The sequence below is a fragment of the Prunus mume genome, linkage group LG7 (assembly GCF_029339155.1).
Source record: "Prunus mume cultivar Tortuosa linkage group LG7, ASM2933915v1, whole genome shotgun sequence".
Classification (NCBI taxonomy): domain Eukaryota; kingdom Viridiplantae; phylum Streptophyta; class Magnoliopsida; order Rosales; family Rosaceae; genus Prunus; species Prunus mume.
In genome coordinates this window covers 6,911,913-6,926,439 of record NC_142704.1, presented here as the reverse complement: position 1 = coordinate 6,926,439, position 14,527 = coordinate 6,911,913, and the positions used below count along the sequence as shown (strand labels likewise).

Sequence of the window (14,527 nt, the reverse complement as noted above, 5' to 3'; positions counted from 1 at the left end):
TTGATAACACCAACAATCTTTTATTGGTATTCTCATTCCAAGGGAGTTCAAAGTTTTAAGTCACAAACAATCAAAAAGTTGAGATGTACATTCATAATCAAGAAGTCAGATAGCAAGTGAATGAAAGAGACAGCACTTATATTGACTAAGCATCTACATTACAAATAGGGGCCAGCCAAAAAGAATATATTCTTGCCCAACCTTAAGAATTTAGCTACAACAAAGTTGGGATGTCCAGTTTTGATTATTTAACATCAAGAGGTGCAATGAATGAAGTTTCTACATTCCAAATCAAGCCAAAATGCACATATGATACAATGCAGATACAGAAGAATTATAAGGAAGTGCTGGGCAAAGAACCCATTAAAATCACATTGTCACCGTCTTTATGCTCCCTTGGCTTCTCTGGCTTCACCTTCGAAAATAAGCCAGAGAGTAATCCAGAACTCGACCCTCCTCCAAACAAGTCTAGAAGCCCACTGATCTCAGCACCAACCCCAGAGGTTGCCCTCTTAATGAGTTGTGCCGGCTCGTCCACCCTAAGGTGTGCCCCGCACATGCAGTCCATGAGCTTTCTGAAGCAATGCTTGTGGAATACTGATTCACAAGATGGACACCTTTCAATCTCATCCTCCTGCCAATAACTTTTACAGTCAGATTGCAGCAACTATACTTATTAATTCATCAATGCAATATAAGGAATTCAAGGTTTCCTAGTAAAGGATACAAAATGCTCACATGATTTGCAGAATGAGGAGATATTTCCTCTGGTTACAAAAATATAAAACATTGTGAGACATATGCTATTCATTTCAAAAGGAAACCTATAAGCTCATAGGATATCATGTTAGGGTAGGGTTACGGAAACTAAGTGCTTGATTCAATTGATGGTAAAAATGGAAAGATATAAAGCCGAATAGTGTGGTGCCCGCTAATTTGATGGCCAAAATCTGGTTCTCCAATTGATGCAATAAATATTTTGGGAACACATAAGATCAATAATAAAAGCCAGAAGAAAAAAATCTTAGTAGTCGTGTGAACAGGAACCACAATTGTACAATAGAATTACAGATGCTCACCTGAAAAGGGAAAATGAGAGATGAAGGGTCATTGCATGCTTGTCGTGCACCACAGGGGACTCCCACATCACAGCATATGAGACACTGCTCAGTTAAATGCCCCAGAATTTTCCTAGAGACAGTTTCAACTATCACAGGGAGCACTGCCACAAAAATAGTACGTCAGCCTTCAGAAAAGATATATACACACACACACACACACACACACACACATATCAAGTAATCTATTTTATTTTCATAATAACTAAAAGTCCAGTATGGCATACATGCATGAAGATAAAGCTTGTGATTAGAAGCTAACCTGAAAAGGCTCCTTTTGAAAGATCAATGAGGTCTCTCAGTGCAAAAAAATCATTGCTTTCTAGAAGATACCTCCGAGCCCCAAGTCCTTTGTTGATTGACCTACGGAATGGACAACGAACATAAGGAAGCATGGTGCCAATTTTCTTCCTGACACCCATAACATGAAGCAAGGCTGGGACCTTCGAGAAAAGGAACGGATTAACAGCACTGACACAAAGCATGGGCTGCAAAACGAAGTTGATCATGGACATGAGGTATTGGTTCAGAAGGTCACTTGAAATGTTAAATACATGAAAAATTAACTTGGATTTAAAATGTTCAAAATAATGCCGGAAAGGAGGAAATTTGCGGGTGTCAATCTCAATGCACAAATAGATCCATAAATTGGTTGAGTACAATAAGTTAAATTATGATACAGGATTGGTGCAAAGATTAACATTGTATTTGTAGTCTCCCTTAACATAACCATTTCCATAATCCCCTGGAATCAAATGGAATCCCAACAGATATGACCAGGAAATGGCATTATATATGGACTTGTCATCAATTACAACAGATATTTGGTCCATGTATCAAACAACCATTGCATATGGTACCTGGTACTAGAAACTCCTTTTAATTCATTCTTTTTTCCTTGTACAGTGGCAAGTTTAAAGGAAAAAAAAATTGTTCCCATTATCACATTATGTGGAAGCATAAATACACGAAAGCAAAAGTGCTACAAAGAATGTTCTTAGGACAAAATCTATCAGTATGTTGCTTACTAATGCAGTCGCAATTCATTGACATAACAGATACAAAATTTAAATCATAAAGAAGGCCACAGTCTTCATATTACCTGGTCATGTATAGAATCCAGATAAGATTTAGCCAACTGCGAAACTGGATACTGAGTAAAGTCCCAGTTATGCAACACCCTTGCTGGTATGATTGCAATTTCATTTGTATGGCACGACGAGCAAAATAATTGACCAGTATATTCACAAAGTCGAGGCTTGCCCCATCCAAATGTCTGTGCAAAATCCCGTATCAAAGTCTTTCCATCATCAAAATGCTTGTGACATCCAGCACAAGTATAATGTTGTGCTTCTAGCATCTGCTTCAAAGATTTGTATTGTCGAATTTCAACAATAAGTGATATGGTCTTTCCCAAAGTGGAAAAGTTTTCGGTGTATGCCCTTTTAGTATTAGAGTCGGACACATTTGATGCCATGGAGCTAGGAAATGAATCTTGAGGAGACAAAAACCATATTAATGCACTCGGTGGACTGGAAAAGAACCTGTAATGGAGAATGGATTGCAGACACTCTTGAATGAGAACACTTCTCTCTGCAACAACATCAGGAGATGCATTTCCAAAAATCTTTCTAGATTCCTTTTCTACAGAAGACCAGAGAGAAGGTAGATTCCAGCCATGGTCAGCAAACAATGTTTTCAATCGACGATAGAGTGTATAGAAATCACGATATCGACGTTCAACCTCCCATTGATCCTTGCCACTCCACACTTTTATTATATACACAGTATATTCCTTCACTCCCACCAGTCTTTCACTGAATGAGACATCTCCCTTCTTCTGCCTTGCACCTACCACTTCGACCCCATCAATTCTCAATGAATTCTGATTGAACAAGTAAGCATCATCTGTGCCAGAAGTAGAAGCAGTCGATCCACCATCTCTCAACGGTAGAGATTGCTGTGACTGTAAAATCCTGTTACCATGAGCGAACCTTGCCCCTGGGGACTCAGCAGAGTCGAGCAGAATTTCTTCCATCTCATTAACAACCTCATCGTAGAATTCATTTAGCTCAAAATTATCTGTCTGCAGCATTAGTAAAAGAGGAAATTAGCTAGAGACAACTTCACACACAAATATTCGTATATGGATAAGATCAGATCAGACTGCCATAGCACATAACCACCAATATCATAAACCAGATATTCTCTTGCAAAAGGTAGTTGGTGCAATAACTAGTAAACAAACCATGCCCATGAAAAGTCTTGGAAAGCCATTTACATAACTAAACAAGAACACAACATAAAACCTAGTAAATACTTGAATTTAGAAAGATCAATATAGACAGGAATACTTGATATAAAATAATGATAATAAAATCTGAAAGATCATCACTGTGATGCCTACCACAATAATGGAGCCTTCTCAAAGCTATGAGTTATATTATCCTACAAGTAACACGAGTCTACCAGTTTAAACCAACCAACACAACCCCGCCCCCCCCCCACAACAAACACACACACACACCCCAGTTGTCAATGTGCTAATTTACCAAAACACATTGTGGACAACTCCATGAGACATAACCAAGTCTACAAACTTAACAAGCATGACTGACCTTAACGGGCTTAGGATAGTTTTCAAAGAGATCTTCTGAAACAGAACTTTCCCTCATTTTATTTTCAAAAATTGATGTCGGCATGCTTGGCTTATCGTCTGCAAGGAATTTCCCCTTCATTTTTCCAGGAGGTCTGGTTGCATAGATGCTAAGCTGATTAGTTGATATATCAGAAAGGGGATTTGGTTTAACTTTTAGATTCCCCAAATTTTTGTTTTCTAAATCTTGACCATCATCAATCCCAATGACATCCCCAGCATTCACACGTGTATGCGCATTAGAAATGCCGTCATCCATAATGTTTAAACCATTTTCATCAGGACTTTCTTTTGCTGCTTCGTCAGGACCTGGATTTTGATTCTTGGTCAAAGGAATGTCTCTTGAACCTTCTTGCTCTGGTTCTTCAACATTTTGAAAACCAGTTGGGGTTGTAAAAGAACTTTCGGTAAATTCAATCGGATCATCAATAGCTTGGACTTGATAACTGGCCACAGGAATGTCCCTCACATCTTCTACTCTTTCTGTTTCAATAATATTTGGAGAACTAGCAGGGACCGTGGAACTATTAACATATTCTGCCAATTTCTTATCAGCTTGAACTAGTTGGCTTTCTGTGGGCACGCTTGTCACATATTTTCCCTGCTCAGTCTGACATGTACTCTGACGCTCAACTGAAGCGAGGGAAGTGGAATTTGAAACTTTCCTTTCAGTTTCAACCTTCTGTTCTATCTGGCGCCGGAACACATTCCTAGCTAAAGAAGCTATATTACTTCCGTCGCTTTCTTGCACAAAATCATCCCAATCATCCGAACCAAAGGCTACAGATGAGTTGATAAGAAACGGATTTTCATTCTCTGGTTTTGCTTTCTGATGATAGTGCACATTCCTCCGTTGACTAAAGCCACTCTTCTCATCATCTGAACCATACATAGACCCCTCATCCTCTGAGTACTCATTTCTAGATGAGGTTCCTTCTTCCCTATCAATCTCTCTTCCATCAAATTCCGAAGTACAGAACTCCATTTTTACCCCATCAAACTCTTCAACCTTGGGTACAAATTGGGAACTAGTTCCAACCCAATTCGAATCATTAGTCTCTCGGGCCACCACACGTTCAAATTCAGCATTAGCTTTCCCTTTTCCTACAACTCCTCTCTGCACTTCCATGCCCTTTTCACTGTCTTCATCACTATTATCCGAACCATACTTCAATTGTGAAACCCCCCTTAAACCCGACGATCCACTCTCAAGCTTCCAAGACATCAATTCATCTAAACCATCAACTCCATGAGCATCCTCATTGCCATACAATTCCAACCCACTAGACCCATAGTTCGTATTCCGCCGACATTCAATACTATCATCCTCCTTACAAAACTCAATCCTACCACTACCTGAAACTCTCCGATCCTCTCGATTTCTCTCAATCCTCCCTCCCAAACTAAAATTATCCAAACCACCACTCTCGTCCACAAAACCCGAACTTTTTAGCGACCCGAATTCGGGCTCCGGAAAATCATTGAATACCGTGATTGTGCTGCACATGCTCGGCGTGCCCATAACCGAGTTGGCGCTACAATAGCGCTCGTACTCGGACTCGCCGAACGACGAGTACCGCGACGGAGGAGATCGGGGCGAGGCATCGCCACCGTCACCGTCCGATTTGCGATCGAAAGAAAGGGACGGATCGGGAGAGGCGGCCTCGGCAGTCGTCTCTCCATTGATCATTGGAGAGTCATAAATTCGAGTTCTTTACAGATGAAATTGAGAGAGAAGAGTCGGAAGAGTCAGAAGTAGACCTGGGAGGAATCGACGACTTTGATTCGATTGGACGACGGAATTCCGATGGAAATGACCGCAGTTGATGGCAGCCCGGATTGTGAAGTGCGTTCAGCGTTTGAGATTTAGTAGCAGCGAGGATTGAATAAGAGGCGGGACGTCGGCAGAGAGAGACGAACAAAGTTTGAATTAAAGATGAAGATGAAGAAGATGATGAAAAAAAATAGAAGGTAGTTTTTAGTTTCAGGTGGAGCTGTGTAACTTGCGACAATGTCGAATTTTTATTTTTGTTCTAAATGCATATGTAATTTATTTTTCTTTTTTAATAAGAAAAAAAAATTAAGCAACGGTAATTAAGAAAATAAAAACATTATTATTGTTGAAGCAATAATCTCGGGGACTTTCATGTGGTATTTTTATATTCGTTTGATTCATATTTTGTATTGTATTATAATTCCTGCTCATTTGTTTTCTATAAACCTTCCTGACTTTTCCCTTTCCTGTCGAGATAAACCTTCCTAAATTTCACCTACCAGTCTTGGTTCTCCTTTGGGTTTCGATATTGGGTGCCAAGCAAGGGAAGGAAGAGGGTCACAACCATTGACCCCGCTTGACAATCATATATACGAAGAAAATCCTAGATCATTAATCGGAGTACAACCCAAATTTTCATTCAATTTGAGTTTGCGTTGTCCAAGTACATAACAAGCACAAATAATCCATAAATTCAATTTGAAAATTATGCATAGTTGTTTGTTTAATCTTTTTAGCTGATACCATATTTGCGAAAAGTGTTTTAAAATAAGAAACTTACGTGTAATGAAGGGTCTTTTACTTTCAATGGAGCAAAATTCGAATTGAAAAAACAATTCTTATCGACAAAAATCAATCAAACATAGAGACATATAATATAAACATCATAATTGTCTTACAACGTAAAATTTCTGAAGAGTCTCACAGTTAGGAATTATGGATCAAAACAATTGTGTTCTATCATTAATTAATTTTGTGTCAACTCGAACCTGCACAAAGGGCAAATATGACCTTGTCTTAACCACTCCACAATGCAGTCTCCATGAAATATATGAGAGCATGGCATGCGAGTGACTTGAACCCCATGCAACATATTTTCCAAGCAAATCACTCTCATCCATGCACCCCAACATCGAACACCAACTTCTCCAAGGCCTCAACCGATGCTTGGGATGCAGGCTTTGGTCTCAAATTCAAGTTCAAATCTTGTTGATCATCTAAGGAAGGCAGGACGAGAGAAAATTCGACCATATCTGACGATGATATTGCTTCGTCAAAAATATGTTCAGTAGGCATGAAATCTATGAGCCATTCTACATTCAAAAGATGGTCTATACCATCATCCATGAGGTTTCTGAGCCATTCATTCGATTGCAGGTCTGTCATATTGGAGTAGGATATTCAAAGACACGTAGAGGCAAAGTTTATTTGTGTGTGTTGAGAGGGAAGACGTACGGAAAGGATCCAAAGAGAGAGAGACATTTGGGAAGGAATTTCGTCATGGTAGTCCTACGAGGGCTAGGATATTACTACGTCTTCAATTTCACAAGGCCCATAACACTGTAGATCAAACGGCGTCGTGTCTATTGTGAGCCCATCGAGTTATAGCCAATTACATACAGTACCAACTCCCCATCTAAAACCCTAAACCCCAAACCGGAGCGAACCTGTAAGAAACAAAATACAAACCGAGCTCGCATTCTCGCTCACCCATGGCGATCAGTAGCGAAGCCCTGAACTCCCTGAAACTCACAGACCCAACGCAGTTACTGACGCCGAGCTCCGCGCTCTCCCAAACGGCTCGAACGGCCTTGCAGAACCTCTTCTCCTCCCTCAGACCGTTCACGCCCAAATCGCCATTTGATCAGCTGTTAACAGACGGCTTCGACGCCGAGCAGATATGGCAGCAAATCGACCTCCAATCTCAGCCGCTCATCTCGAGCCTCCGCCGAGATTTGAAACGGTTCGAGAAAAATCCGGACGAGATTAAGACGCTGAAGGTGCTTGTACAAGGCCAAGAGAAGGTTCTGGAAGCTGAAAATGAGGGTTTAAAGAACGAAATCGATGGTTCTGATGAGGAATTTGATGAATTTGATGAAGACGATGAGGAGGAGGAAGAGGAAGAGGAAGAAGAAGACGAAGAAGAAGGTGAAGAGAATGAGAGTGAGGATGAAGAGGAGGGAGAAGACAGTGAAGGTGAAGCTGAAGGTAATAATGGGATAGATGATGGGTTTTTTAAGATAAAGGATTTGAAGAAGTCTTTGGAGGATAGTGAAGCTAGGGAATATGGGTTAATGAAGACTGAAAAGAAGAAGAAGAAGAAAAAGAAGAAAGGTAGCGATGATGATGATGATGATGATGATGATGATGATGATGAAGAAGAAGATGAGCTGGTGAGGCCCTGCTTGAATTTTTTGTTGGATAGTTATTTGGTTTTTGGCTTAAGAATTTTGCTGATTTTGAAGCTTGTCTTTTTGGTTTCTAACTCGATTCATTTTGCCTATTTAGCTTGGAGATTTAGACATTGGCGATGATGAGGATGAAGAAGACGCAGACAAGTTTGCAAGGTGCTACATTTATGATTTATCCAATAATTTTGTTTTTCTTTTCTTTCTACGTTTATTGTACCACAATTAGTTGATTCTATGAATATGGATCGATCATTGACTGCAAATTCCTGGTTCCTCTGCATTTGTTTCTCTGATATATATCTATTTTATGTAATTCACCAGTGCATATCTGTTGTGGTCATGCATATATATATCCATTTAAATATGCTTCACTGCTGCTTCTCTGCTACAGATATGAAGACTTCTACGGAGGAAAAGAGGAAAAACCTTCTAAACGAAAACCAAAATTGGTTGATGGATCAAAAGATTTGGGCATAAACAATGAGGATGAGGATGAGGATGAGGATGAAGATGAAGATGATGAAGAAGAAGTTGAAGAAGATGATGATGAAGATGAACAAAAAGATGAGAAGGTACTTGAAAATCAAGTAGTGTAACAAAATTTGTGAGCATGGTCTTGCAGTTCATAGGTTCTCCATATTTTCAAATGAGTTTCATCTCATTTCAATATATATTTTTTAATACAGAAGCAGACAACTCTTTCTACCCATGAAACGAAGCTTCAGAAACTTCGTTCGAAATAGACCAGATGGAAAAAGCAAATTTGGAGCCAAAAAATTGGACCATGCGAGGAGAGGTAACATTGCTGTTTCTGATTTTCTTCTTTGGGACACTAATAGTCGTATTATGCATGTTGTGATACCCATGTATCTTTTAATGGATTACATATATCAATTATGGCTTTCGACAACAGGTAACTGCAGAGAGAAGGCCAAAGAACAGTGCGCTAGAAGTTGATCTAGATTTTGAACACAATGTTAGACCTCCCCCTGTAATCACAGAGGAGGTTACAGCATCGATTGAGGATATCATCCAGAAAAGAATCGAGCAGGTAATCAACATTTTTAATAGATACGCTCCAGGACTTTATTTTCATGTCATATTTTCTTATCTAAAATGTTAAGTTCAAAGTTCAGCTATTTCTAATGAACCACATTTTCATCAATCAACTCTACTGGAGGTTTTTTGGCACTTTATATTGATCACTATAGATTAGAAAGATTTTTTTCAATTCTCATTTTTTTCTAAGCTTACTCATTCTGTCATTATTTGATATTGTTGCTTGTTTCTTCTACTCTCTCTCTCGTTGTGTTTGTTTGTGGATTACAACCAGTTCTAAAACTGCAGTTGTGTTTTATAGGGGCGTTTTGATGATGTTCAAAAGGCTCCGACTTTACATTCTAAAGCACCAAGAGAAATTAAAGAGTTGGTAAGCATTACTATTTGATAGAATTTTGATTTATTGTGTGTAAAATGAAGTAACTTGTTCAATGTGTCTAATCCTTTTGTTTAATACATAGGACGAGAATAAGAGCAAGAAGGGTCTAGCTGAAGTCTATGAGGTATGGTTCTCCTGATGCAAAATGCAATCACTTGATTTGCTGCCCAACCTTCCAAAGTTTGATCTCCTTAGGCTGGATTTCTGTCTTAGCATCTAAATGTGATACTTAACAAATTATTTTTCAATTTTGAGTAAAATATGCTGAGAAGCTATTTTTATTAATTTCTGCAGGACGAGTACGTTCAAAAGACGAATGTGGCTTCTGGTCCATTGTCATTCACAGACAAACAGAAGGAAGAGGTGCATGTTTTGATTGTTGTTCTTCCATGTTACTAATCAAAATTTAACGTCCTTATCTGTATCTAAAGGTGCTAATTATTATTCTTGTGGTCGTTATCTTTGACCAGGCAAGCAAGCTGTTCAAGAAACTTTGCTTGAAGTTGGATGCTCTTTCTCATTTCCACTTCACTCCAAAACCTGTATGCTTCTCAATCATAAAATTTATTTATTTATATGCAGCGTATACGTTTCTAATTTGTGGGCATTCATGTACTTGCTATATGGTACCTGGGATAGGTTATCGAGGATATGACTGTACAAGCTAATATCCCCGCTCTAGCGATGGAAGAGGTAATGTGAACTCTGCATTTCCATTTTCTTTTTATATTTTTTTCTATCACAAATGTCTTTGGAAAATTGACAATCATAATATCTCTCCTTGGGCAGATTGCACCTGTGGCTGTCTCTGATGCAGCAATGCTAGCGCCTGAGGAAGTGTTTTCAGGCAAAGGTGATATTAAAGAAGAAGCAGAACTTACACAGGCAGAGAGAAAGAGGAGGAGAGCTAACAAGAAAAGGAAATATAAAGGTAAGCTTGGACAACACAAGTTAGATTATCCTCTAATGGGACAAAATGTTCATCCATCTGACCCTTTTCGGTCAGATGATTGCTTCTGTTCCACACAAATGGAATAAACATCTGGTTGTTGACTTGTTGAAGAAAGAATGTCTAGGATTGTCTTCCAACTAGGATTGTACTCATAAATCTTCTTGCCCATCCCATTTTGTTACCAATATCTGCATAACTTTAACTGTGGACACATTACAGCTAGGAAGCAAAAAGGACGACGAAAAAGCCACGAGACAGCTAAAAGGATGGCAAAGAAGCCATGACACAGCAAGGTGCTATCAACGGTCGATGGTAAATGGCTTTTGTAATGGATATAGTGTTTTGCTTCCTCAGCTCTAACAGTTCTTTGTATTGCAGGGAAGGAAGGATAATTAGATGGTGCATAAGTTTAACTTAAGCCATGGTTGCAACTGATTGACAGATTAGAGAAGAGGAAAAGAAGAAGAGGCTAAGGTGGGAGAGTTCATCTTGAAGATCTCATTTGCTCAATTTCTTCTCCTCACCATTCTGAGTTTTGATGGAAGAGTGAAGAAAAAACCCTGTACAAGGCATATGAAAATTATGAACAAAACACTTGAAAGGGAAATTCTTACGTCCTTAATTTGTTTGTTTTTTGAAATTTTTATTTACTGTTACTCAAAATTCGAAGATAAAAATTAAGGACGTAAGAATTTCCCTTTCAAGTGTTTTGTTCATAATTTTCATATGCCTTGTACAGGGTTTTTTCTTCACTCTTCCATCAAAACTCAGAATGGTGAGGAGAAGAAATTGAGCAATTGTACAGGGTTTTTTCTTTTGTTGAAGCAATAATTTCGGGGACTTTCATGTGGTATTTTTATATTCGTTTGATTCATATTTTGTATTGTATTATAATTCCTGCTCATTTGTTTTCTATAAACCTTCCTGACTTTTCCCTTTCCTGTCGAGATAAACCTTCCTAAATTTCACCTACCAGTCTTGGTTCTCCTTTGGGTTTCGATATTGGGTGCCAAGCAAGGGAAGGAAGAGGGTCACAACCATTGACCCCGCTTTCGATATTGGGTGCCAAGCAAGGGAAGGAAGAGGGTCACAACCATTGACCCCGCTTGACAATCATATATACGAAGAAAATCCTAGATCATTAATCGGAGTACAACCCAAATTTTCATTCAATTTAAGTTTGCGTTGTCCAAGTACATAACAAGCACAAATAATCCATAAATTCAATTTGAAAATTATGCATAGTTGTTTGTTTAATCTTTTTAGCTGATACCATATTTGCGAAAAGTGTTTTAAAATAAGAAACTTACGTGTAATGAAGGGTCTTTTACTTTCAATGGAGCAAAATTCGAATTGAAAAAACAATTCTTATCGACAAAAATCAATCAAACATAGAGACATATAATATAAACATCATAATTGTCTTACAACGTAAAATTTCTGAAGAGTCTCACAGTCAGGAATTATGGATCAAAACAATTGTGTTCTATCATTAATTAATTTTGTGTCAACTCGAACCTGCACAAAGGGCAAATATGACCTTGTCTTAACCACTCCACAATGCAGTCTCCATGAAATATATGAGAGCATGGCATGCGAGTGACTCGAACCCCATGCAACATATTGTTTGCCCGTTTTGCGTTTACTCCTATGATGGAAGGGCAAAGTTCCCCACTGCCTTGAGAACCATAGACTGGTCAACAAGTCACTTTCTTTGGTGTGCGTGCATCGCTAGTAATAAAAATTCTAGCAGACTTAGTTTGGAATGGATAACTTGCGCCCCAAGTTATCTTGATTTCTGCAAACAAACGATTGTGAATTTGGGTGAGGAATATCTCCCAAGTAAGTTCTTTTCTTGCCTCAGACTGGTGAGGACTTTAACAATTTATCTCAGTATAAAGAGGTTGTTAGCGAATGGTTGATGGAATTTAAATCGCTTTTAGCGAGCGCCTTTTACAAAACTATAACAATAAATACTCATGCTAGAGATGAAGATCTACATTGGAACTCCATTTCCGAGATGGAAGGTTCTTCTGGAAATGCCCCGCCGGATCGAGACACTTGGACCGTTGACAACCTTGATGCTAAGCTTCAACTTGTAAATCGATACCAAAGGCTGATTCTGGCAGAGCTTTGATGCACCTCATGCTTTGTGAAGCTTTTGAGTGGGCGAAGCTGCTTCTCAATCTGCCCGCAGGAGTATTATTTTGAGGGCTTGTGGGCTAGAGGCTGCCTGTGAATTTTGTTGAGGTTTTCCATATTTGGAGGAGACTCAAACCTGCCTGTTTTGGTTTTTTTGAACCAAATTTGTGAGAAATCTCGTTTTGAATGACTTGCTTCTTAAATCTGGATTTTGGAGATTCTGATCTAGAGCTGGTTTCACTTGAAATTCAAGTGGGCTTGTTGGTTGATTTTGAACTTGTCCTTTGACGGTTTTCTTGTGTAGGATCTTTGTTTGATTGGGTGATGAATTTTTTGTTGTGTTTGTGTTGTTTGTGTTAGAATTCTTAGTTTGTATATGTATTTTCAGATTAGGAAGAGATGTATTTTCTGGAGATTTCAGCTAGAGAGAATGAAGAGAAATGAGGAAGGCACTGTTCTATTGAATTCTTACAATCCTTACATAGTGTGTCATGACAGAGAGAGAAATGTGATTCTCTTCTAACAGAATTACAACTGTCACCCTATTAGGTGCTTACACGTGTCATACCAAATCTAAGCTAGAGAATCCACCTAGACTATGATCTAATGGTTCTCATTACATCATTTAAAATAGACAGAACAGAAAATAGAAAATGACTTCTGCCTAAGAAATCAGTGAACATGACTCTCTAAGAAATCAGCAGGATTATATTTCAACACTCCCTTCTAATCCTTTAGCTGATTTCACTCCAAGCAAGCTTCTCAACCTCACAAACCGATCCTTAGGCGAGCCTTAGTCAAAATATATCGATCTTCTGTCTTGCAAGACACCAGATTCGATTTCTTTTGCTTGAATGGCTTCCCTTATAAAATGAAATTTCCTCTGATGTGTCTTGTCTTTTGGTGATGAACTGGATTCCTTGCCATTGCAATTGCAGAGGTGTTGTCACATAGAATTGAGTCCCTTCTATTCTTCACCAAAATCTTCAAGCACAAATCTGAGCCACTTAGCTTGTGAAGTTGCTCACATACTCAGCATTTGTAGATAAAGCAATTGTGTTTTGCTTGATGGAAGCCCAGAGAACATGCTGAGCCTAGTGTGAAGGCATATCTGAGTGCTCCTCATATCATCTTCACTCCAGATCCTTTGTCACAATACCCAATTAGAGTATTTATTTTCCCTTTGCAAACTCAATTCCAAAATCTAATGTGCCTTGTATGTATCTCAAGCACCCAGCAGTTCCCATGTGTTTCTTTGAGGATTGTGCATAAACCTAGCAAGCAAGCTAGATGCAAACATGACATCTGGTCTTGTGGCGGTCAGATGACTCTACAATGCATCAATTCATTTTCATCTGCTTCACTTCCATCTTCTCTACACAATTTCTCATTCACCACTAATGGAATTGCCACGACTTGTAGTCTCTCATTCCAAACTTCTCAAGAATTTTCATGGCATATTTCTTTTGATGAATGAAAATATGCTTATCAGTTTGTTCCACTCCCATGCCAAGAAAATGGTGCAACATACCCAAGTCTGTCATCTCATAGTGTTGCATCATATCTTGTTTAAACTCTTCAAGCATTTTAGGACAGCTTCCAGTATATATAATGTCATCTACATAGAGTGAGACAATGATAATACCTGAGGTGTCACTTGTTTTGATATAGAGAGTAGCTTCACTTAAGCTCTTCTTAAAACTGCAGTGTTGAAATAGGCATCTATTTCATCATACGAGCCCTTAGGGCTTGTTTGATCCATATAGAGCCTTGTTCAACCTGTACACCTTGGTTTCCTTGCTCTCTTGAACATATCCTTGAGGTTGTTCAACATAAACTTCCTCCTTTAGAATGCCATTGAGAAAGGCAGACTTCACATCCAGTTGAAATAGGTTCCATTCCTTTTGTGCTGCAAGGGCTATCAAGGTTCGATGGTGTCAAGTCTTGCCACAGGGGCAAATGTCTCATTATAGTCGATTCCGGGCTTTGAACAGCCTTTAGCCACAAGCCTAGCTTTATTCTTCTGCAAGTACCAT

The 14,527-nt window shown here is 38.9% G+C and overlaps 1 protein-coding gene, 1 long non-coding RNA gene and 1 pseudogene across 5 annotated transcripts; 2 read left to right on the top strand and 1 right to left on the bottom strand.

Moving 5' to 3' along the window:
• Positions 1-117: 117 nt before the first annotated feature.
• On the bottom strand, positions 118-5,815 carry LOC103338357 (Phox (PX) domain-containing protein). Of its 3 annotated transcripts, none has more exons than XM_089055856.1 (5): positions 3,737-5,811; positions 2,221-3,204; positions 1,381-1,561; positions 1,080-1,222; positions 118-634 (listed from the first exon to the last, which is right to left on the bottom strand). In XM_089055856.1, the coding sequence occupies exons 1-5, from the start codon at positions 5,462-5,464 to the stop codon at positions 335-337; spliced, it is 3,336 nt and encodes a 1,111-aa protein (XP_088911982.1). In that variant the 5' UTR covers positions 5,465-5,811; the 3' UTR covers positions 118-334. The 3 variants fall into 3 exon arrangements, with proteins under 3 accessions (XP_088911982.1, XP_008239779.2, XP_088911983.1); XM_008241557.3 differs by having other exon boundaries at positions 1,381-1,606; positions 3,737-5,810; XM_089055857.1 differs by lacking the exon at positions 118-634 and adding an exon at positions 720-767 and having other exon boundaries at positions 1,381-1,606; positions 3,737-5,815.
• A 1,331-nt stretch (positions 5,816-7,146) lies between these two features.
• On the top strand, positions 7,147-10,545 carry LOC148915343 (M phase phosphoprotein 10-like; annotated as a pseudogene). Its single transcript, XR_016122152.1, has 11 exons — positions 7,147-7,941; positions 8,057-8,115; positions 8,351-8,531; positions 8,646-8,755; positions 8,873-9,010; positions 9,320-9,388; positions 9,480-9,521; positions 9,692-9,760; positions 9,868-9,939; positions 10,037-10,090; positions 10,187-10,545. The product of XR_016122152.1 is annotated as a M phase phosphoprotein 10-like (transcript).
• Positions 10,546-10,568: 23 nt separating this feature from the next.
• Positions 10,569-11,026, top strand: LOC148915342 (uncharacterized). Its single transcript, XR_016122153.1, has 2 exons — positions 10,569-10,642; positions 10,728-11,026. It is a non-coding gene; the product is annotated as an uncharacterized LOC148915342 (long non-coding RNA).
• The last annotated feature ends 3,501 nt before the right edge of the window (positions 11,027-14,527 follow it).